The 23,766-nt window shown below is 45.2% G+C and overlaps 1 protein-coding gene across 2 annotated transcripts in view; it reads left to right on the top strand.

Moving 5' to 3' along the window:
• The window catches only part of sirt6 (sirtuin 6), a 139,040-nt gene that overhangs the window by 5,770 nt on the left and 109,504 nt on the right, over positions 1 to 23,766 (top strand). The window contains exon 2 of one of the 2 annotated variants that reach the window (XM_070859998.1): positions 6,144 to 6,326. In XM_070859998.1, coding sequence (XP_070716099.1) covers positions 6,166 to 6,326 — 161 coding nt within the window. In that variant the 5' untranslated portion in view covers positions 6,144 to 6,165. Of the gene's footprint in view, positions 1 to 6,143; positions 6,327 to 23,766 lie in introns of those variants that run through there. The other variant, XM_070859997.1, reaches the window with a different exon arrangement.

The following is a 23,766-nucleotide window of genomic DNA, read 5'->3' as shown; positions in this document are numbered from 1 at the left end:
ATGCCCCCGGTTCTTGATGCCTCTGCTAAGGGAAATAGGTCCGTCCTATCCAGGCCACTCATAATTTTGTACACCTCAATAATATAATTTTATTTATATAGCCCCTTTAACGTAGTAAAACGTCCCAAGGCGCTTCACAACTGTTTTACAACACGTTAGCTCTTGACCATTGAGGGAAAGAGAAAAAGCATCAGAAGGAAGTGTAAAAAGAGTTTACGGCTCAGGTCCGAAGTGGCAGCCAAAATGCGCTCGCAGATAGACAAGCAAAAAAACTAAAAAAAAAAATTTTTTTTAATTCAAATTACATTGTAAATAATACAATAAGGAGAAGCAATAGTAAAATCAGTATAATAAAGATTAATTATAATTAAAATTAAATAATATATACCATAATTATAAATTAAGTTAAAATTAGAAAATCAGCAATTTAATCAAATTAAATCAGTTATTAGCTGCCTTTAAGATTCATTCCCTATCCAGTGATTCAATTAATCTTCAAGAACCAATCACTGTCTTCCATCCTTGTGATGTCATAATTTTATTACTTTTTATTTCTCAGTAATAGCTCTAGGCTCAAGCTGCCTCCGTTGTCAGGGAGACGTTGATATTTAAATCTCCCTCCAGCTGCTCCAGGCTCCTGCTGCCTCAGTTGTCAGGGAGATATTAAGGTCTCCCCTCAGCCTCTTCGGTTCCAAAGAAAACAAACCCAGCCTATCCAATCTTTCCTCATAGTTAAAATTCTCCCATCCAGGCAACATCCTCGTAAATCTCCTCTGCACCCTATCTCATGCAATCACATCTTTCCTGTAATGTGACCAGAACTGCACGCAGTACTCTAGCTGTGGCCTAACTAGTGTTTTATACAGTTCAAGCATAACCTCCCTTCTCTTGTATTCTATGCCCCGGCTAATAAAGGCAAGCATTCCGTATGCCTTCTTAACCATCTTATCTACTGGCCTGCTACCTTCAGGGTACATGCACTCCAAGGTCCCTTTGTTCCTCTGCATTTCTCAGTGTCCTACCATTTAATGTGTATTCCCTTGCCTTGTTAGCCTTTCCCAAATGCATTACCTCACACTTACCGGATTGAATTCCACTTGCCACTGTTCTGTCCACCTGACAAGTTGATTGATATCTTCCTGCAGACTGCAGCTTTCTTCTTCATTATCAACCACACAGCCTATTTTTGTATCATCTGCAAACTTCTTAATCATACCCCTACATTAAAGTCTAAATCATTAATGTATACTGTACTACAAAAAGCAAGGGACCTAGCACTGAGCCCTGCGGAACCCCATTGGAAACATCCTTCCAGTCACACAAACACCCATCAACCGTTACCCTTTGCTTCCTGCCTTTGAGCCAATTTTGGATCCAACTTGCCACTTTGCCTTGGAATCCCAAGGGCTTTTACTTCCGTGATCAGTCTGCCATGTGGGACCTCATCAAAAGCCTTGCTAAAATCTATATACACTACATCATACACACTGCCCTCATCGACCCTCCTGGTTACCTCCTCGAAAAGTTCTATCAGATTAGTCAGGCACAACCTTCCCTTAACAAATCCATGCTGACTGTCCTTGATTAATCTGTCTTTCTAAATGAAGATTTATCCTGTCCTTCAGAATGTTTTCAAATAATTTATGCACTACTGAGGTTAGGCTGACTGGCCTTAATTACTCGGTCTACCTCTTTCTCCCCTTTAAAACAAAAGTACAACATTAGCAGTCCTCCAGTCCTGCGGCATCACACCTGTGGCCAGAGACGATTTGAAAATGAGCCTCAGCTATTTTCTCTTTTGCTTCTCTTAACAGCCTGAAATACATTTTATCTGGGCCTGGGGACATATCCACTTTCAAAGCTGCTAAACCCCTTAATATTTCCTCTCTCGCTGTATTTATTTCATTTAATATTTCACATTCCTCCTCCCTGATTGCAGTGCCTGCTTCACCCCTCTCTTTTGTGAAAACAGACGCAAATGTTCATTAACCATACCCATGTCTTCTGCCTCCACACACAGCTTCCTTCTTTAGTTATCCTCTTGCTTCTAATGTATTTATAAAACACCTTTGGGTATTCTTTGATTTTACTTGCCAAAATTGTTATGATATCTGCTGACAATACCCAGCTCTACCTTTCCACCACCTCTCTCATAAGAACATGAAATAGGAGCAGGTATAGGCCATTTAGCCCCTCGAGCCTGCTCCGCCATTCAATAAGATCATGCCTGATCTGATCTTGGCTTCAACTCCACTTCCCAGCATGCTCCTCATAACCCTTCATTCCCTTTGCATTCAAAAATTTGTCTATCTCCACCTTTAAATATATTCAATGACCAAGCCTGCACAGCTCTCCGGGGTAGAGAATTTCAAAGATTCACGATCCTCTGAGAGAAGACATTCCCACGAAGGGAAACATCCTCTCTGCATCTACCCTGTGAAGCCCCCTCATAATCTTATACATTTCAATAAGATCACCTCTCATTCTTCTAAACTCCAATGAATATCGGCCCAAGCTGCTCAGCCTTTCTTCATAAGACAACCCCTTCATCTCAGCAATCAATCTATGAACTGCCTCCAATGCAAGAGTATCCCTCTTAAAACTGTATGCAGTACTCCAGGTGTGGCCTCACCAATACCCTGTATTGTAGCAGAACTTCCCTACTTTTATACTCCATCCCCCTTGCATAAAAGACCAAGATACCATTGGCCTTTCTGATCACTTGCTGTACCTGCATACTAACTTTTTGTGTTCCATGTACAAGGGCCCCCAGATCCCTTTGTACCTCAGCATTTTGTAATCTCTCCCCATTTAAATAATTTGCTTTTTTAATTTTTCCTACCAAAGTGGATAACCTCACATTTTCCCACATTATACTCCATTTGCCACTTTTTTCCCCACTCACTTAGCCTATCTATATTCCTTTGCAGATTCTTTGCGTCCTCCTCACAACTTGCTTTCCCACCTATCTTTGTATCATCAACAAATTTGACTACATTACACTATGTCTCTTCATCCAAGTCATTTATATAGATTCTAATAGTTGAGGCCCCAGCACTGATCCCTGTGACACCCCACTAGTTCATTTGCAAACCTGAAAATGACCTATTATCCTGACTCTCCGCTCTGTTAGTTAGCCAATCCGCTATTCACGCCAATATATTATCCCCCAACTCCGTGACCACTTATCTCATGCAGTAACCTTTTATGTGGCATCTTATCAAATGCCTTCTGTAAATCCAAATACATGACATCTACTGGTTCCCCTTCATCCACTCTGCTCGTTACATCCTCAAAGAACTCTAAGCAAATTTGTCAAACATGATTTCCCTTTCATAAAACCATGCTGACTCTGCTTGACTGCTTTATGATTTTCTAAATGTCCTGCTACTACTTCCTTAATAATGGACTCCAGCATTTTCCCAATGACAGATGTTAGGCTAGCTATAGTCTATAGTTTCCTGCTTTCTGTCTCCCTCCTTTCTTAAATAGGGGCGTGACATTTGCGGTATATTGCATACAATTTAGTGCACAGAAATATTCCATTCGACCGAGCTGGTCTTTGTCAATGTTTATGCTCCAGACAAATCTCCTCGCACTCCTTTTCATCTCACACTATCAGCATATCCTTCTAATTCTTTCTCCCTCATGAGCTGATCCAGCTTCCCCTTAATGCCTGTGGTAGTGAGTTTCACATTCTTACCACTGCAAGTAAAGAAGTTTCTCCTGAATTCCCTGTTGGATTTATTGTTCATTGTTATATTTATGGCCTCAAGTTTTAGTCTCCCCACAAGTAGAAACGTCTTTGTGTGTACCCTATCAAATCCCTTCATAACTTTAAAGACCTCTATTAGGTCACCTCTCAGTCTCTAGAAAGTCTCGAGGAAAGAGCCCCAGCCTGCTCAGCCTTTCCTGATGGGTAGATCCTCTCAGTTCTGGTATCATCCTTGTCAGTCGCTTTTACACCCTCTCCAATGTCTCTCAATCCTTTTTATAGCATGGAGACCAGAACTGTACGCAATACTCCCAAGTGTGGTCTAATCAAAGTTCGATACAAGTTTAACATTGCTTTTCAATTCCATCCCTCTATAAATGTATTTATTTGCTTTTTTTATGGCCTTATTAACCTGTGTCGCCACTTTTAGTGTACCCCTAGATCCCTCTGCTCCTCTACCCCGTCTAAACTCTTATTATCCAAACAATATGTGGCCTCTTTATTTTTCCTACCAAAATACACCACCTCGCATTTATCTATATTGAACTTCATTTGCCAATTATACTACATTCTGCAATTTATGAATGTCGTTTTATATTTTGTCACATTCTCTCTCTCAATCCCCAATTTGAAGTCGTCCGCAAATTTTGACATTGTACTTCCAATTCCTGAGGCCATATCGTTTATGTCAATTGTGAACACCACCAGCATCGGTCCTTGTGGAACAGCACTTCCCACCTTTTCCCTTTAGGAAATCATCATCATCATAGGCAGTCCCTCGAATCAAGGATCACTTGCTTCCACGGCAAAAAAGTTCACAGGTGTTTCAGTGAGGGACCTGATATTCCAGATCCCGAACTACATGTTGAAGGGTGGAAGATGCCTGTGCGTGGATTTTTTTAACGTGTGGTGGCCGTTGCACACCAGCCACCACACGGGCTTGACAGAGCTAGGTCTTGGTCCAGTGGCAAGGGTTAACCAAGACAACTGGAGACCAGCTCTGCTGCACGGGCCTAATGCGCACATCTATCGCAGTGTGGGCTGGCCCGTGCTGCTCCTGGGTCCTCATCGCTATTGGGCCCTCATCACATCCCTCCACAATCTCTCGCCGCTCCTTCGCCCTGACCTCGCCGCTCCTGTACCTGCCCACGCTCCAATCACCAACCTGGACCTTGATGAAGTCCCTCTTCACTGCCGTTGCTCTCCTGCTCCAGAACGTGCTGTTCCCTGGAGTGGTACGCCGCCTCGCTGCTCTTTCCGCTCCCCGGCCTGCTCCGATGGTGCTCGCAGGCCAGTTATTCCTGTCCTGATAACACACAAATGGAGGGGATGGGCGGGAGCGGAATGCAGGGTACATAAGGTTTGATACTCTCCAACATGAAGGTGCGTGCACCTGTATGGTGTTTGGGGTTTCTGACATAAATGACCTTGCGTGATTGATGCTGCAGTTGTAGATATCTTGCAGCTTGTGCCCTGATTCCTGGGGACAACCTGTAACCTGGCTTGCACAGCCTCGATTTATTGTCTGGCCCAAGGTAGGCAAGTGTAAATAGCATTGTTGCTGTGCCTTGTGATACAAAATGGACTCTGGGCGTTCGGTTCAATGCAGCGATCAGAGTGCATCCATCGCAGTGCCAATCTCCTGGGAGTGCCACCCAGGTAGGGCTCGTCCCTGCTAACACATTTGGGAGCGGTCGACTGTTGGCAGGTTTACACATTGATTTTAATGCAGACCTGGCAGCGGACGGCCAACCCTCTAAGTGTGCCCGCAGGGATGACCCCTACCCGAGTGGCACATGGCATTGGCTCCAGTGTAATGGCTATATCAAATGGCCCAGAATCAAAGTCGCGTTTGCTGTTGGAAGCAAAAGTCATCTGGCAGCGCTTCGGATAAAATTCCACGGATAAGCCAAGGGTGGTGTGATGTAGAATGACAGATGGCATTATCTTATCGAGGGGCACCATGTTTCAGGTGTATCACAGTATAGTGCTTGTATCACTGGGAAATGGCTGAGAGGCTGTTTCCCCGGGCTGGCGGGTCTAGAACCAGGGGGCACGGTCTCAGGATAAGGGGAAGGCCATTTAAGGCAGAGATGAGGAGGAATTTCTTCACTCAGAGGGTTGTGAATCTTTGGAATTCTCTGCCCAGTAGGGCAGTGGATGCTGAGTCTGAATATATTCAAGGCTGAGCGCGTTAGACTTTTGGAGCACAGGGGAATCAAGGGATCGGGTGGGCAAGTGGAGTCGAGGTCGATGATCAGCCATGATTTTATTGAATGGCGGAGCAGGCTCGATGGGCCGTAGGGCGTACTCCTGCTCCTGTTTCTTATGTTCTTATGAAAGCCGCAGCTGGAATCCCAGCCAGCGGCCTCAGAATGAAAGGCTTGCCAGCCCAGTTTGTAAAAGCGTTAAATGGTGATGTTGACAGGGGACCACGTGGCGTGTGGACGATGGAGGAACAGGGCCTGGAGCCCAAGTTTGACACCACCTTCGAGGCAGCCAGGCCTTCCAAGACCCACATGGCACTGGTGGCACTTCAGAGGATCGGCCTGGTGGAGTACGTGGTCAGTCAGAACGTGGATGGACTACATGTACGCTCAGGGCTTCCCAGGTAGGTCCTTCGTGCTACTGTTCATTTCTGCGGGCAGTTTAACTGCGTGTTCTTTTTCTGATTTATAAATCTTTCAGCAGTTTGTCTTAAAGTTATTCTGCTACAGGTGTTCTATAAACACTGAAGCGACGATAACTGGACTGATAAATACCTGTCTGTCTCACAGACCGGGCGAGAGACACATCAGCTCCATCAACATGCTTCCAACAATGTTTTCAAGTTTTGCCTCTTACAATGTCGAAATTTTAGGGAGAATGGGATGACCCAATAATGAAGATGCGCATTTATTTAGAAAAAACTAAGTCAAATGTCGTTTGAGATATTTGATGGCCAGTTAGCCCTAATATTGGGTGCTTCTGTCTCTTCTCTGGTCATAATTTAATATTGGGACACTTGTATTTATATAGCGCCTTTAACATAGTGAAACATCCCAAAACACTTCACAGGAGTGTTATTAAACAAAGCTTTGACACCGAGCCACACAAGGAGATAGCTGACCAAAAGCTTGCTCAAAGTTGTAGGTTTTACGGAACGTCTTAACTGAGGAGAGAGAGAGGTGGAGAGATTTATGATTCCAGAGCTCAAGGCCCAGGCAGCTGAGTGGCCACCTATGGTGAAGCAATTAAAATCGAGGCTACAGAGATAGGGAGAGGCGAGGCCATAGAGGGATTTCAGAACAAGCTGGGCCGGGTGCCAGTGCAGGTCAGTGAGCACAGGGGTGATGAGTGAACGGGATTTGGTGAGAGTTAAGATACAGGCAGCAGAGTTTTGGATGAGTTCATGTTTATGTAGGGTGGAAGATGGGGTACCACATGTATGGACTTAGGATAGAATGATACTCTCCCAAACTCTTTAGTGATCTGTTCAATATTAAATATATAACTTGTGGCTAATGACTCCTTCAAAGAACTATCCACTTATTGCAGACCTTTAAAGGGAACATTGCACTGAACTAGCCCTGGATCCTAATGAGAGATCTCTCTCCACTTCTCAGCATCCTGTTTCCATTGCTTTATGCTCTAGAATTGCTAGTTAGAGGCTGACATTTTGTGGGCAGCTGCCCTGCGACATGACATGACGTGTGTGGGGACAGTGGGTTGTGGGTGGAGTCTCCTGTCCTTGATGTCACGGGGTGGGGGTGGGGGAGGACAGTAGGACACGACGGAGAAATGTAGGTAATTGTACCTCGATTTGCAAAGCTTCCTCTTTGTAGTATAGCAAGTAATGTGAAGTTGTGCCTGTACAAGAGATCAAGGTCGGGACGTTGTTTCACAGACATATGTCTGCAAAGTGACCTTCATTTTTCATTAAAGGCAGAAACTGTCTTTGAGGAGCAAGTTGAGACAATGCTGGAGCTCCGTTGAAAGCACCAGCTGAATTCAGTGACATTATCCACAATCTCTACGTAACGAGCACCATCGCTTTGCTCTCCAATTTGATCATGAGAATTTTTTTTAAAAAATTGTATTTCAACCACCTCCCCTCCCAGAAAAAATACTCGCCTCCTTGAGTGAAAGACCGGAGGGGGTGTCATTTATAGTTAGTATGGGAACAGCAGTGAGTCAGGAGAACTGGCCATCAAAATATCTTACAGGAACACTATTTATCTGATCTTCCCAATCGCAGGTATGTGTTGATGGGTATTGTGTTCATTGAAAATGTACAAGTACAGGGTGTCCTGCCAACTTCAAGCTGCAGCTATCTCCGTTGCCAAGGCTGACTGTATCTGACTCCCCACTTCACCCTCCGTGCGTTAGTCAGTTAGCATCATCGGATTATCAGAATCCCGTCATTGGCTGGGTCGCCTCCACATGCACTGGCTCTGTGAATATTGATTGCCCATGTGGCTGGCACCATCTATTCCCTGGATCCATTGCTGTAATTGCTTTACAATGTCCCCAAGTCAGCTGGAACTAATTGCATTTATTTCCTGCCTATCCATGCAGAAGGATTTTTTTTTGTTCCAAGTGCTTGTCAATTTAAACAGGCGTGTCAGCAGCAGGTGTACTCTACTTCATCTTGCTTTTGTGTAGCCTTTAGCTACTCCAAAGTGGTCACTCTTTATTTCTCTGTTCTATTGATAGTGGAAAAACTGTTTGCACGCAGGCAGTGAACTAGTTGGAGGCCTTGAGTTGGGCTATCGCTATTGGAGAACTGTTGCTGCATTAGCACCTATTTTCTATGTTGTCATAGAAACATAGAAAATAGGTGCAGGAGTAGGCCACTCGGCCCTTCGAGCCTGCACCACCATTCAACAAGATCATGGCTGATCATTCCTTCAGTACCCCTTTCCTGCTTTCTCTCCATACCCCTTGATCCCCTTAACTGTAAGGGCCATATCTAACTCCCTCTTGAATATATCCAGTGAACTGGCATCAACAACTCTCTCCAGCAGGGAGTTCTACAGGTTAACAACTCTCTGAGTGAAGAAGTTTCTCCTCATCTCAGTCCTAAATGGCCGACCCTTTATCCTAAGACTATGTCCCCTGGTTCTGGACTTCCCCAACATCAGGAACATTCTTCCCGCATCTAACCTGTTCAGTCCCGTCAGAATCTTATACGTTTCTGTGAGATCCCCTCTCATCCTTCTAAACTCCAATGAATAAAGGCCCAGTTGATCCAGTCTCTCCTCATATGACAGCCCAGCCATCCCTGGAATCAGTCTGGTGAACCTTCGCTGCACTCCCTCAGTAGCAAGAACGTCCTTCCTCAGACTAGGAGACCAAAACTTAACACAATGTTCCAGGTGAGGCCTCACTAAGGCCCTGTACAGCTTCATTAAGACCTCCCTGCTTCTATATTCAAATCCCCTAGCTATGAAGGCCAACATACCATTTGCCGCCTTTTTCGCCTGCTGTGCCTGCATGCCCACTTTCAGTGACTGATGAACCATGACACCCAGGTCTCGTTGCACTTCCCCTTTTCCTAATCTGCCGCCATTCAGATAATATTCTGCCTTCGTGTTTTTGCCCCCAAAATGATAACCTCACATTTATCAACATTATACTGCATCTGCCATGTATTTGCCCACTCACCTAACCTGTCCAAGTCACCCTGCAGCCTCTTAGCGTCCTCCTCACAGCGCTCACCGTCACCCAGTTTAGTGTCATCCGCAAACTTGGAGATATTACACTCTATTCCTTCATCTAAATCGTTAATGTATATTGTAAAGAGCTGGGGTCCCAGCACTGAGCCCTGTGGCACTCCACTAGTCACTGCCTGCCATTCTTAAAAGGACCCGTTTATCCCCACTCTCTGCTTCCTGTCTGCCAACCAGTTCCCTATCCATGTCAGTATATTACCCCCAATACTATGTGCTTTGATTTTGCACAACAATCTCTTGTGCGGGACCTTGTCAAAATCCTTTTGAAAGTCCAAATACACCACATCCACTGGTTCTCCCTTGTCCACTCTGCTAGTTACATCCTCAAAAAATTCCAGAAGTTTCGTCAAGCATGATTTCCCTTTCATAAATCCATGCTGACTGGTCCGATCCTGTCACCGCTTTCCAAATGCGCTGCTATTTCATCCTTAATGATTGATTCCAACATTTTCCCCACTACTGATGTCAGGCTAACCGTTCTATAATTACCTGTTTTCTCTCCCTCCTTTTTTAAAAAGTGGTGTTACATTAGCTACCCTCCAGTCCATAGGAACTGATCCAGAGTTGATAGACTGTTGCATCCACTATTTCAAGGGCCACTTCCTTGAGTACTCTGGGATGCAGACTATCAGGCCCCGGGAATTTATCAGACTTCACTCCCATCAATTTCCCCAACACAATTTCCCGCCTAATAAGGATATCCTTCAGTTCCTCCTTCTCACTAGACCCACTGTCCCCTAGTACCTTCGGAAGGTTATTTGTAACTTCGTGAAGACAGAACCGAAGTATTGGTTCAATTGGTCTGCCATTTCTTTGTTCCCCATTATAAATTCACCTGAATCCGACTGCAAGGGACCTAGGTTTGTCTTTACTAATTATTTTTCTTCACATATTTATCGAAGCTTTTGCAGTCAGTTTTTATATTCCCTGCAAGCTTCCTCTCATACTCTATTTCCCCCCTCCTAATTAAACCCTTAGTCCTCCTCTGTTGAATTCTAAATTTCTCGCAGTCCTCGGGTTTGTTGCTTTTTCTAGCAAATTTATATGCCTCTTCCTTGGCTTTAACACTATCCTTAATTTCCTTTGTTAGCCATGGTTGAGCCACCTTCCCAGTTTTATTTTTACTCCAGACAGGGATGAACAATTGCTGAAGTTCATCCATGTGATCTTTAAATGTTTGCCACTGCTTATCCACCGTCAACCCTTTGAGTATCCTTTGCCAGTCTATTCTTGCCAATTCATGCCTCATACCGTCGAAGTTACCTTTCCTTAAGTTCAGGACCTTAGTTTCCGAATTAACTTTGTCACTCTCCATCTTAATAAGGAATTCTACCATATTATGGTCACTTTTCCCCAAGGGGCCTCACACAACAAGATTGCTAATTAGTCCCTTCTCATTACACATCACACAATCTAGGATGGCCAGCTCCCTGGTTGGTTCCTCGACATTGGTCTCGAAAACCATCCCTAATACACTCCAGGAAATCCTCCTCCACCGCATTGCTACCAGTTTGGTTAGCCCAATCAATCTGTAGATTAAAGTCGCTCATGATTACTGCTGTACCTTTATTGCACACATCCCTTATTTCTTGTTTGATGCTGTCCCCAACCTTACTACTACTATTTGGTGGTCTGTACACAACTCCCACTAGCGTTTTCTGCCCTTTGGAATTCCGCAGCTCCACCCATACCGATTCCGCATCATCCAGGCTAATGTCCTTCCTTAAAATTGCATTGATTTCTTCTTTAACCAGCAACGCCACCCTGCCTCCTTTTCCTTTCTGTCTATCCTTCCTAAATGTTGAATACCCCTGGATGTTGAGTTCCCAGCCTTGGTCACCCTGGAGCCATGTCTCCGTGATGCCAATCACATTGTATCCGTTAACTGCTATCTGCGCAGTTAATTCATCCACCTTATTCCGAATACTCCTCACTTTGAGGCACAGAGCCTTCAGGCTTGTTTTTTTTAATACACTTTGCCCCTTTAGAATTTTGCTGCAATGTGGCCCTTTTTGTATTTTGCCTTAGGTTTCTCTGCCCTCCACTTTTACTATTCTCCTTTCTATATTTTGCTTCTGACTCCATTTTGTTTCCCTCTGTCTCCCTGCATAGGTTCCCATCCCCCTGCCATATTAGTTTAACTCCTCCCCAACAGCACTAGCAAACACTCCCCCAGGACATTGGTTCCGGTCCTGCCCAGGTGCAGACCGTCCGGTTTGTACTGGCTCCACCTCCCCCAGAACCGGTTCCAATGTCCCAGGAATTTGAATTCCTCCGTTCTGCACCACTCCTCAAGCCACGTATTTATCTGAGCTATTCTGCGATTCCTACTCTGACTAGCACGTGGCACTGGTAGCAATCCTGAGATTACTACTTTTGAGGTCCTACTTTTTAATTTAACTCCTAGCTTCCTAAATTCGTCTCGTAGGACCTCATCCCGTTTTTTAACTATTTCATTGGTGCCTATATGCACCACAACGTTCACCCTCCCTTTTCAGAATGTCCTGCACCTGCTCCGAGACATCCTTGACCTTTGCACCAGGGAGGCAACATACCATCCTGGAGTCTCGGTTGTGGCCGCAGAAACGCCTATCTATTCCTCTTACAATTGAATCCTCTATCACTGTCGCTCTCCCACTCTTTTTCCTGCTCACCAGTGCAGCAGAGCCAGCCACGGTGCCATGAACTTGGCTGCTGCTGCTCCCCCCCCCCCGGATGAGTCATCTCCCCCCCAACAGTACCCAAAGCGGTGTATCTGTTTTGCAGGGGGATGACTGCAGGGGACCCCTGCACTACCTTCCTTGCACTGCTCTTCCTATTGGTCACCCATTTGCTATCTGGCTGTATACCCTTTACCTACGGTGTGATCAACTCACTAAACGTGCTATTCACATCATTTTCAGCATCGTGGATGCTCCAGAGTTCATCCACCCGTAGCTCCAGCGCCGCAATGCGGTCCGTCAGGAGCCGGAAGCGGATGCACTTCCTGCACACGTAGTCGTCAGGGACATTGGAAGCGTCCCTGACTTCCCACATAGTACAGGAGGAGCATAACATGTCCGAGCTGTCCTGCCATGACTTAACCCTTCGATACACTTAAATTGGCAACAACAATGTTAAAAGGTTACTTACTGCTATAAAAATAAAAATAAAAACTACTTACCAATCACTTACCCCCTTGGCTGTGATGTCACCTTTCGTTTTCTTTCTACTTCTTTGCCTTCTCCCTGTAGCTGCACAAGCACGCCTTTATAGGTCTCTGCCGATCCCCGGACTCACGCCCTCAGCGACCACGAACTCCCGCTGCCTCTCGCGGCCTTTATAGGCCTCTCCGACTCCGGACTCATGCCTCAGCGACCAGTGGGCATTTTTCAGTCCCTTGTTTAAAGGGGGAAAGAAGGAAAAAACTTGCATTTTCATAGCATCGTTCACAGCCTCAGGACGTCCTAAGGCGCTTTATGGACAATTGTGAAATGTAGTCACTGTTGTAATGCAGGAAACGTAGCAGCTAATTTGCGCACAGCAAGCTCCCACAAACAGCAATGTAATAATGATCAGGTAATCTTGTTTCTTAGTGATGTTGGTTAAGACATAAATATTTAGGACACCGGGGAGAACTCGCCTGCTCTTCTTCGAAATAGTGTTGTGGGATCTTTTACATCCAGCCGAGAAGGCACGCGGGACTTGGGTTTAATGTCTTCTCTGAAAGTCGGCACCTCTCAGTGCAGTACTCCCTCAGTACTTCACTAAAGTGTCATCCGAGATTTTGTGCTCAAGTCTCTGGAATTCTCGTCCCTATTTAAACATAGCAATGCCATGGTACTTTGCCCACTTGATAGCCTTTTACAGTCTTTGAGTAATGAGTCTGTTTTGTCTCCGTTTTTTGGCTATTTAACCAGTAGGGATTTTCATTTTAAGCTATAACACGTTTCTGTTTATGAATTCGGGCTCCGGGATTTTGCGGGTTAATTCTCAAAGGCCCTGCATCCTTTGTCATTTTGACACAGATGAGTAGACACAAAGATGGGCTTGTTAATGAGTTCATCCTAGAATTAATGAGCCAGCCATTGAAGCTGTCACTATAACGACCTGAGACAATGAGTAACTCATTATTTCATTTCAGACATTTCCAGTAAGCATTCACACTTGCGATGGTGCTCTTGTATACACAACATAGTTATCTTTTCAGGTGTCTACTGTACATGGTCCATGTCTCTGAGCCATACAGGAGGGCGGGTACTACAGTCCTGTAGACCATGAGCTTGGTGGCAGTTTTGAGGGCCTGGTCTTCAAACACTGTTTTCCTCAGGCGGCTGCAGGCTGCACTGGAGGCGATGTTGAATCTCTTTGTCAATGTCTGCTCTTGTTGATGAGAGGCTCCCGAAGTATGGGAAATGGACCATGTTGTCCAGGGCCGCACCATGGATCTTGATGACTGGGGGGCAGTGCTGTGCAGCGAGGACAGGCTGGTGGAGGACCTTTGTCTTACGGATGTTTAGCGTAAGGCCCATGCTTTCATATGCCTCAGTAAATACGTCGACTATGTCCTGGAGTTCAGCCTCTGTATGTGCGCAGACGCAGGCATTGTCCGAGTACTGTAGCTCGACGACAGAGGTTGGGGTGGTCTTGGACCTGGCCTGGAGACGGCATAGGTTGAACAGGTTCCCACTGGTTCTGTAGTTTAGTTCCACTCCAGCGGGGAGCTTGTTGCCTGTGAGGTGGAGCATGGCAACGAGGCAGTCGCTAAAGAAATATCATCAACGATGACGCTGCAAGATCCTACAAATCCCTTGGGAGGACAGACGCACCAACATCAGCGTCCTCGACTAGGCCAACATCCTCAGCATTGAAGCACTGACTGCACTTGATAAGCTCTGCTGGGCAGGCCACATTGTTCACATGCCAGACATGACACTCCCAAAGCAAGCGCTCTACTCGGAACTCCTTCACAGCAAGCGAGCCAAAGGTGTGCAGGGGAAACGTTACAAGTACACCCTCAAAGCCTCCCTGATAAAGTGCAACATCCCCACTGACACCTGGGAGTCCCTGGCCAAAGACCACCCTAAGTGGAGGAAGTGCATCCGGGAGGGCGCTGAGCACCTCGAGTCTCATCGCCGAGAGCATGCAGAAATCAAGCGCAGGCAGCGGAAAGAGCGTGCAGCAAACCAGTCCCACCCACCCATTCCCTCAACCACTGTGACGGACTGTGGTTCTCATATTGGATTGTTCAGCCACCTAAGGACTCATTTTAAGAGTGGAAGCAAGTCTTCCTCGATTCCGAGGGGCTGCCTATGATGATTTCAAGGTCCACTCTTGGGAAGGCACTGACAGGTTTAATTGTCAGCCCTGTTGTTCAACCCGCCACCTAGACAATATTGAGCGGAAGGCAAATTCCTGAACATAAGATATGAGGTCCTCTTACAAGAGTTATCAGCACCGCTGAACCTGAGAATATTTGAGGCCGTCCCGAAATTCATCAAAATTTGAATCCACATTCACATCAACTTGTGTTCAGATTCTCTAAAGCCTTACTAGCTAGCCTCCTTGTCTTCACTGTTGTCAAATTACAACTCATTCAGAATGCTGCACCTCCATTTTCAACTGCACCAAGTCCTGCATTTCTAGCGTCCCAATCCTTGCCGAGTGCCATCGACTCTTGACTGCCAAATTGACTTCAGGGTCCTTGTCCGCACTTACAAATCCTTCTGGCACCACCTCGGACCTTGGTGATCGCTTCCAGCTGTCCGTGGCCACCACTGCTCCAACACTGGCTTACTCCTTGTTCCCCACACTAACATTAATGGCAGCTCCTTCAGTGACCGGCTTTACTCACCTTAACCTCTCCCTCCAACTTTTCAACCGCTCGTCTTCATGAACGACCTGAAAACTCTTCTCTCTTGAGTTTTTGTCCTGTTTTCCTAAGCTTTTTTGTTTTCCTTTCTCCCTTCACCAGTTCTTTGCCATGTTTTGAGGTGTCTTTCTGCATCCAGTTTGACGATCAGCTCAATCAGCGCTCCCGCCTCAGAATGTTCTTTGTTTAAGGCCCACTATAGACTTGAGCACATCATTGTCTTTGTAGTATTCTGAATGCTGTGTTGTCGTCCCCTGGTTGAAACAATACACGAAGGGTCCTTCAGCCTGCTCGGGTGGACGTGAAAGATCCCATGGCATTATTTGAAAAGAGTTGTGAGTTCACCTGATGTCTTGGCCAACATTTATCCCTCGACTAACAGCACCAAAAATAGGTTAACTGGTCAGTAATCTCGCTTACCATTTATGGCGATAATTAGCTGCCGTATGTGTCTATATAACGGCTCCATTTCAAAAGCAATCCATTGGCTGTGAATCCGAAGGATCTGATAATAAATGGAAGCTCCTTCTTACAGGGGGCCCGATAACAATGGAACTTATGAATGGAAATATCGATAGCTCACTCTGGATTTAATTTGAACCTTCCGAGAACTTGTATTTTGTCAAAAATGATGCACATCAGTAGTTTGCTGTAAACTCTCGGGCTCTGTTCAGTGTGCTGAGGAGAATTCCAGCTCTGATCTTCACGGCTGTTGAGACTTTGATTCACTCTTGCATGACATGATTGTGGGGAAGCAAACCGTACGAATGGTCCCAGGCCAGAACACTTGGTTCTGGTGGTCAGGCAAACAGAATGGCATTGAGCCAGCTTTTCCTACATTGCAACTGTAAGTACACTTCAAATGTGAAATGTGTGCTGTAAATGCAAGTTCTTTCGTTTCTTCTTTGTAATGTGTAACAGTTACAAACAAAGTTTCTCCACCAAACAGCCAAACGCTGCAGACCACTTCTCTCGACCCCTCCACGGTCTCTAAATTGTCAGACTGCTTGTCCAACATCCAGCACTGGATGAGCAGAAATTTTCTCCCATTAAATATTGGGAAGACCGAAGCCATTGTCTTTGGTCCCCGCCACAAACTGCGTTCCCTAGTCACCGACTCCATTCCTCTCCCTGGCATCTGTCCGAGGGTGAACCAGACTGTTCGCAACTTAGGTGTCATATTTGACCCTGAAATGAGCTTCTGGCCAGATATCTGCAGCATGACTAAAACTATGTACAGCAGGCACCTCAAAATACTGGAGAAGTACCACCAACGCTGCCACCGCAAGGTCCTGCAACTCCATTGACAGGATAGGCGCACCATCAGTGTCCTCGCTCAGGCCAACATCCCCAGCATCAAAGCATTGACCACGCTCGATCAGCTCCGCTGGACGGGCCACATCGTCTGCATGCTTGACAAGAGACTCCCAAAACAAGTGCTCTACTCGGAGCTCCGACACAGCAAGCGAGGCCCCAGGTGGGCAGAGGAAACGCTTCAACGATACCCTCAAATCCTTGGCCCAAGATCACCCAACCTGGAGGAAAAGCATTCGGGAAGGCATCCGGGAGTCTCTTCGCCGAGAGCAAACAGAAACATAGAAACATAGAAAATAGGTGCAGGAGTAGGCCATTCGGCCCTTCGAGCCTGCACTGCCATTCAATGAGTTCATGGATGAACATGCAACTTCAGTACCCCATTCCTGCTTTCTCGCTATACCCATTGATTCCCCGAGTAGTAAGGACTACATCTAACTCCTTTTTGAATATATTTAGTGAATTGGCCTCAACAATTTTCTGTGGTAGAGAATTCTACAGGTTCACCACTCTGGGTGAAGAAGTTTCTCCTCATCTCGGTCCTAAATGGCTTACCCCTTATCCTTAGATTGTGACTCCTGGTTCTGGACTTCCCCAACATTAATAAGAACATAAGAATTAGGAACAGGAGTAGAACATCTAGCCCCTCGAGCCTGCTCCGCCACCCAACAAGATCATGGCTGATCTGGCCGTGGACTCAGCTCCACTTACCCTCCCGCTCCCCATAACCCTTAATTCCCTTATTAGTTAAAAATCTTTATCTATCTGTGATTTGAATATATTCAATGAGCTAGCCTCAACTGCTTCCTTGGGCAGAGAATTCCACAGATTCACAACCCTCTGGGAGAAGAAATTCCTTCTCAACTCGGTTTTAAATTGGCTCCCCCGTATTTTGAGGCTGTGCCCCCTAGTTCTAGTCTCCCCGACCAGTGGAAACAACCTCTCTGCCTCTATCCTGTCTATCCCTTTCATTATTTTAAATGTTTCTATAAGATCACCCCTCATCCTTCTGAATTCCCAACGAGTAAAGACCCAATCTACTCAATCTATCATCATAAGATAACCCCCTCATCTCTGGAATCAGCCGAGTGAATTGTCTCTGTACCCCTTCCAAAGCTAGTATATCCTTCCTTAAGTAATGTGACCAAAACTGCATGCAGTACTCCAGGTGCGGCCTCACCAATACCCTTTACAGTTGCAGCAGGACCTCCCTACTTTTGTACTCCATCCCTCTCGCAATGAAGGCCAACTTTTCATTTGCATTCCTGATTACCTGCTGCACCTGCAAACTAACTTTTTGGGATTCATGCACAAGGACCCCCAGGCCCCTCTGCACTGCAGCATGTTGTAATTTCTCCCCATTCAAATAATATTCCTTTTTACTGTTTTTGTTCCCAAGGTGGATGACCTCACATTTTCTGACATTGTATTCCATCTGCCAAACCATAGCACATTCACTTAACCTATATAAATCTCTTTACAACCTCTCTGTATCCTCTACACAACCCACTTTCCCACTAATCTTTGTGTCATCTGCAAATTTTGTTACACTACACTCTGTCCCCTCTTCCAGGTCATCTATGTATATTGTAAACTGTTGTGGTCCCAGCACCTATCCCTGTGGCACACCACTAACCACCGATTTCCAACCCGAAAAGGACCCATTTATCCCGACTCTCTGCTTTCTGTTAGCCAGCCAATTCTCTATCCATGCTAATACATTTCCTCTGACTCCGCGTACCTTTATCTTCTGCAGTAACCTTTTGTGTGGAACCTTATCGAATGCCTTTGGGAAATCTAAATACACCACATCCATCGGTACACCTCTATCCACCATGCTCGTTATATCCTCAAAGAATTCCAGTAAATTAGTTAAATATGATTTGCCCTTCATGAATCCATGTTGCGTCTGCTTGATTGCACTATTCCTATCTAGATGTCCCGCTATTTCTTCCTTAATGATAGCTTCAAGCATTTTCCCCACTACAGATGTGAAACTAACCGACCTATAGTTACCTGCCTTTTGTCTGCCCCCTTTTTTTTTAAACAGAGGCGTTACATTAGCTGCTTTCCAATCTGCTGGTACTTCCCCAGAGTCCAGAGAATTTTGGTAGATTATAACGAATGCATCTGCTATAACTTCCGCCATCTCTTTTAATACCCTGGGATGCATTTCATCAGGACCAGGGGACTTGTCTACCTTGAGTCCCATTAGCCTGTCCAGCACTACCCCCCTAGTGATAGTGATTATCTCAAGGTCCTCCCTTCACACATTCCCGTGACCAGCAATTTTTGGCATGGTTTTTGTGTCTTCCACTGTGAAGAGCGAAGCAAAATAATTGTTTAAGGTCTCAGCTATTTCCACATTTCCCATTATTAAATCCCCTTTCTCAATTTCTAAGTGACCAACATTTACTTTAGTCACTCTTTTCCATTTTATATATTGGTAAAAGCTTTTACTATCTGTTTTTATGTTTTGCGCAAGTTTACATTCGTGATCTATCTTCTCCTTCTTTATTGCTTTCTTAGTTATTCTTTGCTGTCGTTTAAAATTTTTCCAATCTTCTAGTTTCCCACTAACCTTGGCCACCTTATACGCATTGGTTTTTAATTTGATACGCTCCTTTATTTCCTTGGTTATCCACGGCTGGTTATCCCTTCTCTTACCGCCCTTCTTTTTCACTGGAATATATTTTTGTTGAGCACTATGAAAGAGCTCCTTAAAAGTCCTCCACTGTTCCTCAATTGTGCCACCGTTTAGTCTGTGTTCCCAGTCTACTTTAGCCAACTCTGCCCTCATCCCACTGTAGTCCCCTTTGTTTAAGCATAGTATGCTCGTTTGAGACATTACTTCCTCACCCTCAATCTGTATTACAAATACTGTGATCACTCATTCCGAGAGGATCTTTTACTAGGAGATCGTTTATTATTCCTGTCTCATTACACAGGACCAGATCTAAGATAGCTTGCTCCCTTGTAGGTTCTGTAACATACTGTTCTAAGAAACAATCCTGTATGCATTCTATGAATTCCTCCTCAAGGCTACCCCATGCGATTTGATTTGACCAATCGATATGTAGGTTAAAATCCCCCATGATTACTACCGTTCCTTTTTCACATGCCTCCATTATTCCCTTGATTATTGTCCGCCCCACCGTGAAGTTATTTTTTGGGGGCCTATAAACTACGCCCACCAGTGATTTTATTTCCCCATACTATCTCTAATCTCCACCCACAATGATTCAACATTTTTTTCATTAATGCCAATATCGTCTCTCACAACTGCCCTGATATCATCCTTTATTAACAGAGCTACCCCACCTCCTTTCCCTTCTTGTCTATCTTTCCGAATTGTCAGATACCCCTGTATGTTTAATTCCTAGTCTTGGCTACCCTGCAACCACGTTTCTGTAATGGCCATCAAATCATACCCATTTGTAATGATTTGTGCCGTCAACTCATTTACTTTATTTCGAATGTTGCGTGCGTTTCGGTAGAGTGTTTTAATGCTAGTTTTTAAACCATGATTTTTAGTTTTGACCCCTCCTGCAGCCCCTTTATATTCATACATATTGTCCCTTCCTATCACCTTGTGGTTTATACTTACCCCAGTGCTACTCTGCTCTGTTGCCTCCTGCCTTTTGCATTCTTTCTTGGGGTTCTGTTCATCTGAGCTCTCACCCACTCTAACTAGCTCAGAGCCCTCTCCTGGGTTCCATCTACCTTGGCATGTCACAGGAAATCTTTTCAGGCTATGCTTCATTCAAGAGGCAGTGACAGGGGTGTGTCATCTGCTAGAAATTGACCTCCAACCAATCTCCACCAAAGGAGCAGAACAGACAATTGTCATCAAGGTCATCACAGCCCTTAACACTTTTGCTTCTAGTTCATTCCAAGCTGCTGCAGAAACATTGGCAAATCAGTCAATCTATAGTTTAGAGATGCATCAATCAAGTGACTGTGTTCTTTGTCAAGGCAAACAGTTTTGTTACTTTGCCTATGGACAGCCCACAGCAGAAGGAGAAAGCACTGCATTCCTTTGCATGGCAGGATTTCCCAAAGTCCAGGACTTCGCTGACACTATCCATGTGGCCCAGCCAGCTCCTGTACACAATTCCTTTACCTTCATATGTAAATAGATTTGACTCCAGAAAATTCAGTGGGGTCAAGTCTTCTCCATTCTAGTGGATATAAAGCCTGTGGTGCTGCATTTTCATCTACAGTTGGATATTCTTGGTTGTCAGACAGGAAGCAGAGAGTCGGGATAAACGGGTCCTTTTCAGAATGGCAGGCAGTGACTAGTGGAATGCCGCAGAGCTCAGTGCTGGGACCCCAGCTCTTTACAATATACATTAACGATTTGGATGAAGTAATTGAGTGTAATATCTCCAAGTTTGCGGATGACACTAAACTGGGTGGTGGTGTGAGCTGTGAGGGGGACGCTAAGAGGCTGCAGGTTGACTTGGACAGGTTAGGTGAGTGGGCAAATGCGTGGCAGATGCAGTATAATGTGGATAAATGTGAGGTTATCCATTTTGGGGGCAAAAACACGAAGGCAGAATATTATCTGAATGGCGGCAGATTAGGAAAAGGGGAGGTGCAATGAGACCTGGGTGTCATGGTTCATCCAAGGCAAAGAACAAAAAGGGCCACTGTACAGCAAAATTCTAAAAGGACAAAGGGTGTTAATAAAACAAGCCTGAAGGCTTTGTGTCTTAACGCAAGGAGTATCCGCAATAAGGTGGATGAATTAATTGTGCAAATAGATGTTAACAAATATGATGTGATTGGGATTACGGAGACGTGGCTCCAGGATGATCAGGGCTGGGAACTCAACATTCAGGGGTATTCAACATTCAGGAAGGATAGAATAAAAGGAAAAGGAGGTGGGGTAGCATTGCTGGTTAAAGAGGAGATTAATGCAATAGTTAGGAAAGACATTAGCTTGGATGATGTGGAATCTATATGGGTAGAGCTGCAGAACACCAAAGGGCAAAAAACGTTAGTAGGAGTTGTGTACAGACCTCCAAACAGTAATAGGGATGTTGGGGAGGGCATCAAACAGGAAATTAGGGGTGCATGCAATAAAGGTGTAGCAGTTATAATGGGTGACTTTAATATGCACATAGATTGGGCTAGCCAAACTGGAAGCAATACGGTGGAGGAGGATTTCCTGGAGTGCATAAGGGATGGTTTTCTAGACCAATATGTTGAGGAACCAACTAGGGGGGAGGCCATCTTAGACTGGGTGTTGTGTAATGAGAGAGGATTAATTAGCAATCTCATTGTGCGAGGCCCCTTGGGGAAGAGTGACCATAATATGGTGGAATTCTGCATTAGGATGGAGAATGAAACAGTAATTTCAGAGACCATGGTCCAGAACTTAAAGAAGGGTAACTTTGAAGGTATGAGGCATGAATTGGCTAGGATAGATTGGCGAATGATACTTAGGGGGTTGACTGTGGATGGGCAATGGCAGACATTTAGAGACCGCATGGATGAAGTACAACAATTGTACATTCCTGTCTGGCGTAAAAATAAAAAGGGGAAGGTGGCTCAACCGTGGCTATCTAGGGAAATCAGGGATAGTATTAAAGCCAAGGAAGTGGCATACAAATTGGCCAGAAATAGCAGCGAACCTGGGGACTGGGAGAAATTTAGAACTCAGCAGAGGAGGACAAAGGGTTTGATTAGGACAGGGAAAATGGAGTACGAGAAGAAGCTTGCAGGGAACATTAAGGCGGATTGCAAAAGTTTCTATAGGTATGTAAAGAGAAAAAGGTTGGTGAAGACAAACGTAGGTCCCCTGCAGTCAGAATCAGGGGAAGTCATAACGGGGAACAAAGAAATGGCGGATCAATTGAACAAGTACTTTGGTTCGGTATTCACTAAGGAGGATACAAACAACCTTCCGGATATAAAAGGGGTCAGAGGGTCTAGTAAGGAAGAGGAACTGAGGGAAATCTTTATTAGTCGGGAAATTGTGTTGGGGAAATTGATGGGATTGAAGGCAGATAAATCCCCAGGGCCTGATGGCCTGCATCCTAGAGTACTTAAGGAGGTGGCCTTGGAAATAGCGGATGCATTGACAGTCATTTTCCAACATTCCATTGACTCTGGATCAGTTCCTATGGAGTGGAGGGTAGCCAATGTAACCCCACTTTTTAAAAAAGGAGGGAGAGAGAAAACAGGGAATTATAGACCGGTCAGCCTGACCTCAGTAGTGGGTAAAATGATGGAATCAATTATTAAGGATGTCATAGCAGTGCATCTGGAAAATGGTGACATGATAGGTCCAAGTCAGCATGGATTTGTGAAAGGGAAATCATGCTTGACAAATCTTCTGGAATTTTTTGAGGATGTTTCCAGTAAAGTGGACAAAGGAGAACCAGTTGATGTGGTATATTTGGACTTTCAGAAGGCTTTCGACAAGGTCCCACACAAGAGATTAATGTGCAAAGTTAAAGCACATGGGATTGGGGGTAGTGTGCTGACGTGGATTGAGAACTGGTTGTCAGACAGGAAGCAAAGAGTAGGAGTAAACGGGTACTTTTCAGAATGGCAGGCAGTGACTAGTGGAGTGCCGCAAGGTTCTGTGCTGGGGCCCCAGCTGTTTACATTGTACATTAATGATTTAGACGAGGGGATTAAATGCAGTATCTCCAAATTTGCGGATGATACTAAGTTGGGTGGCAGTGTGAGCTGCGAGGAGGATGCTATTAGGCTGCAGAGTGACTTGGATAGGTTAGGTGAGTGGGCAAATGCATGGCAGATGAAGTATAATGTGGATAAATGTGAGGTTATCCACTTTGGTGGTAAAAACAGAGAGACAGACTATTATCTGAATGGTGACAGATTAGGAAAAGGGAAGGTGCAACGAGACCTGGGTGTCATGGTACATCAGTCATTGAAGGTTGGCATGCAGGTACAGCAGGCGGTTAAGAAAGCAAATGGCATGTTGGCCTTCATAGCGAGGGGATTTGAATACAGGGGCAGGGAGGTGTTGCTACAGTTGTACAGGGCCTTGGTGAGGCCACACCTGGAGTATTGTGTACAGTTTTGGTCTCCTAACTTGAGGAAGGACATTCTTGCTATTGAGGGAGTGCAGCGAAGGTTCACCAGACTGATTCCCGGGATGGCGGGACTGACCTATCAAGAAAGATTGGATCAAT

This window comes from Pristiophorus japonicus, chromosome 18, assembly GCF_044704955.1.
Source record: "Pristiophorus japonicus isolate sPriJap1 chromosome 18, sPriJap1.hap1, whole genome shotgun sequence".
Taxonomy (NCBI): domain Eukaryota; kingdom Metazoa; phylum Chordata; class Chondrichthyes; family Pristiophoridae; genus Pristiophorus; species Pristiophorus japonicus.
The sequence above is the reverse complement of the archived record's forward strand: the minus strand, read 5'-3'. Positions and strand labels throughout refer to the sequence as shown.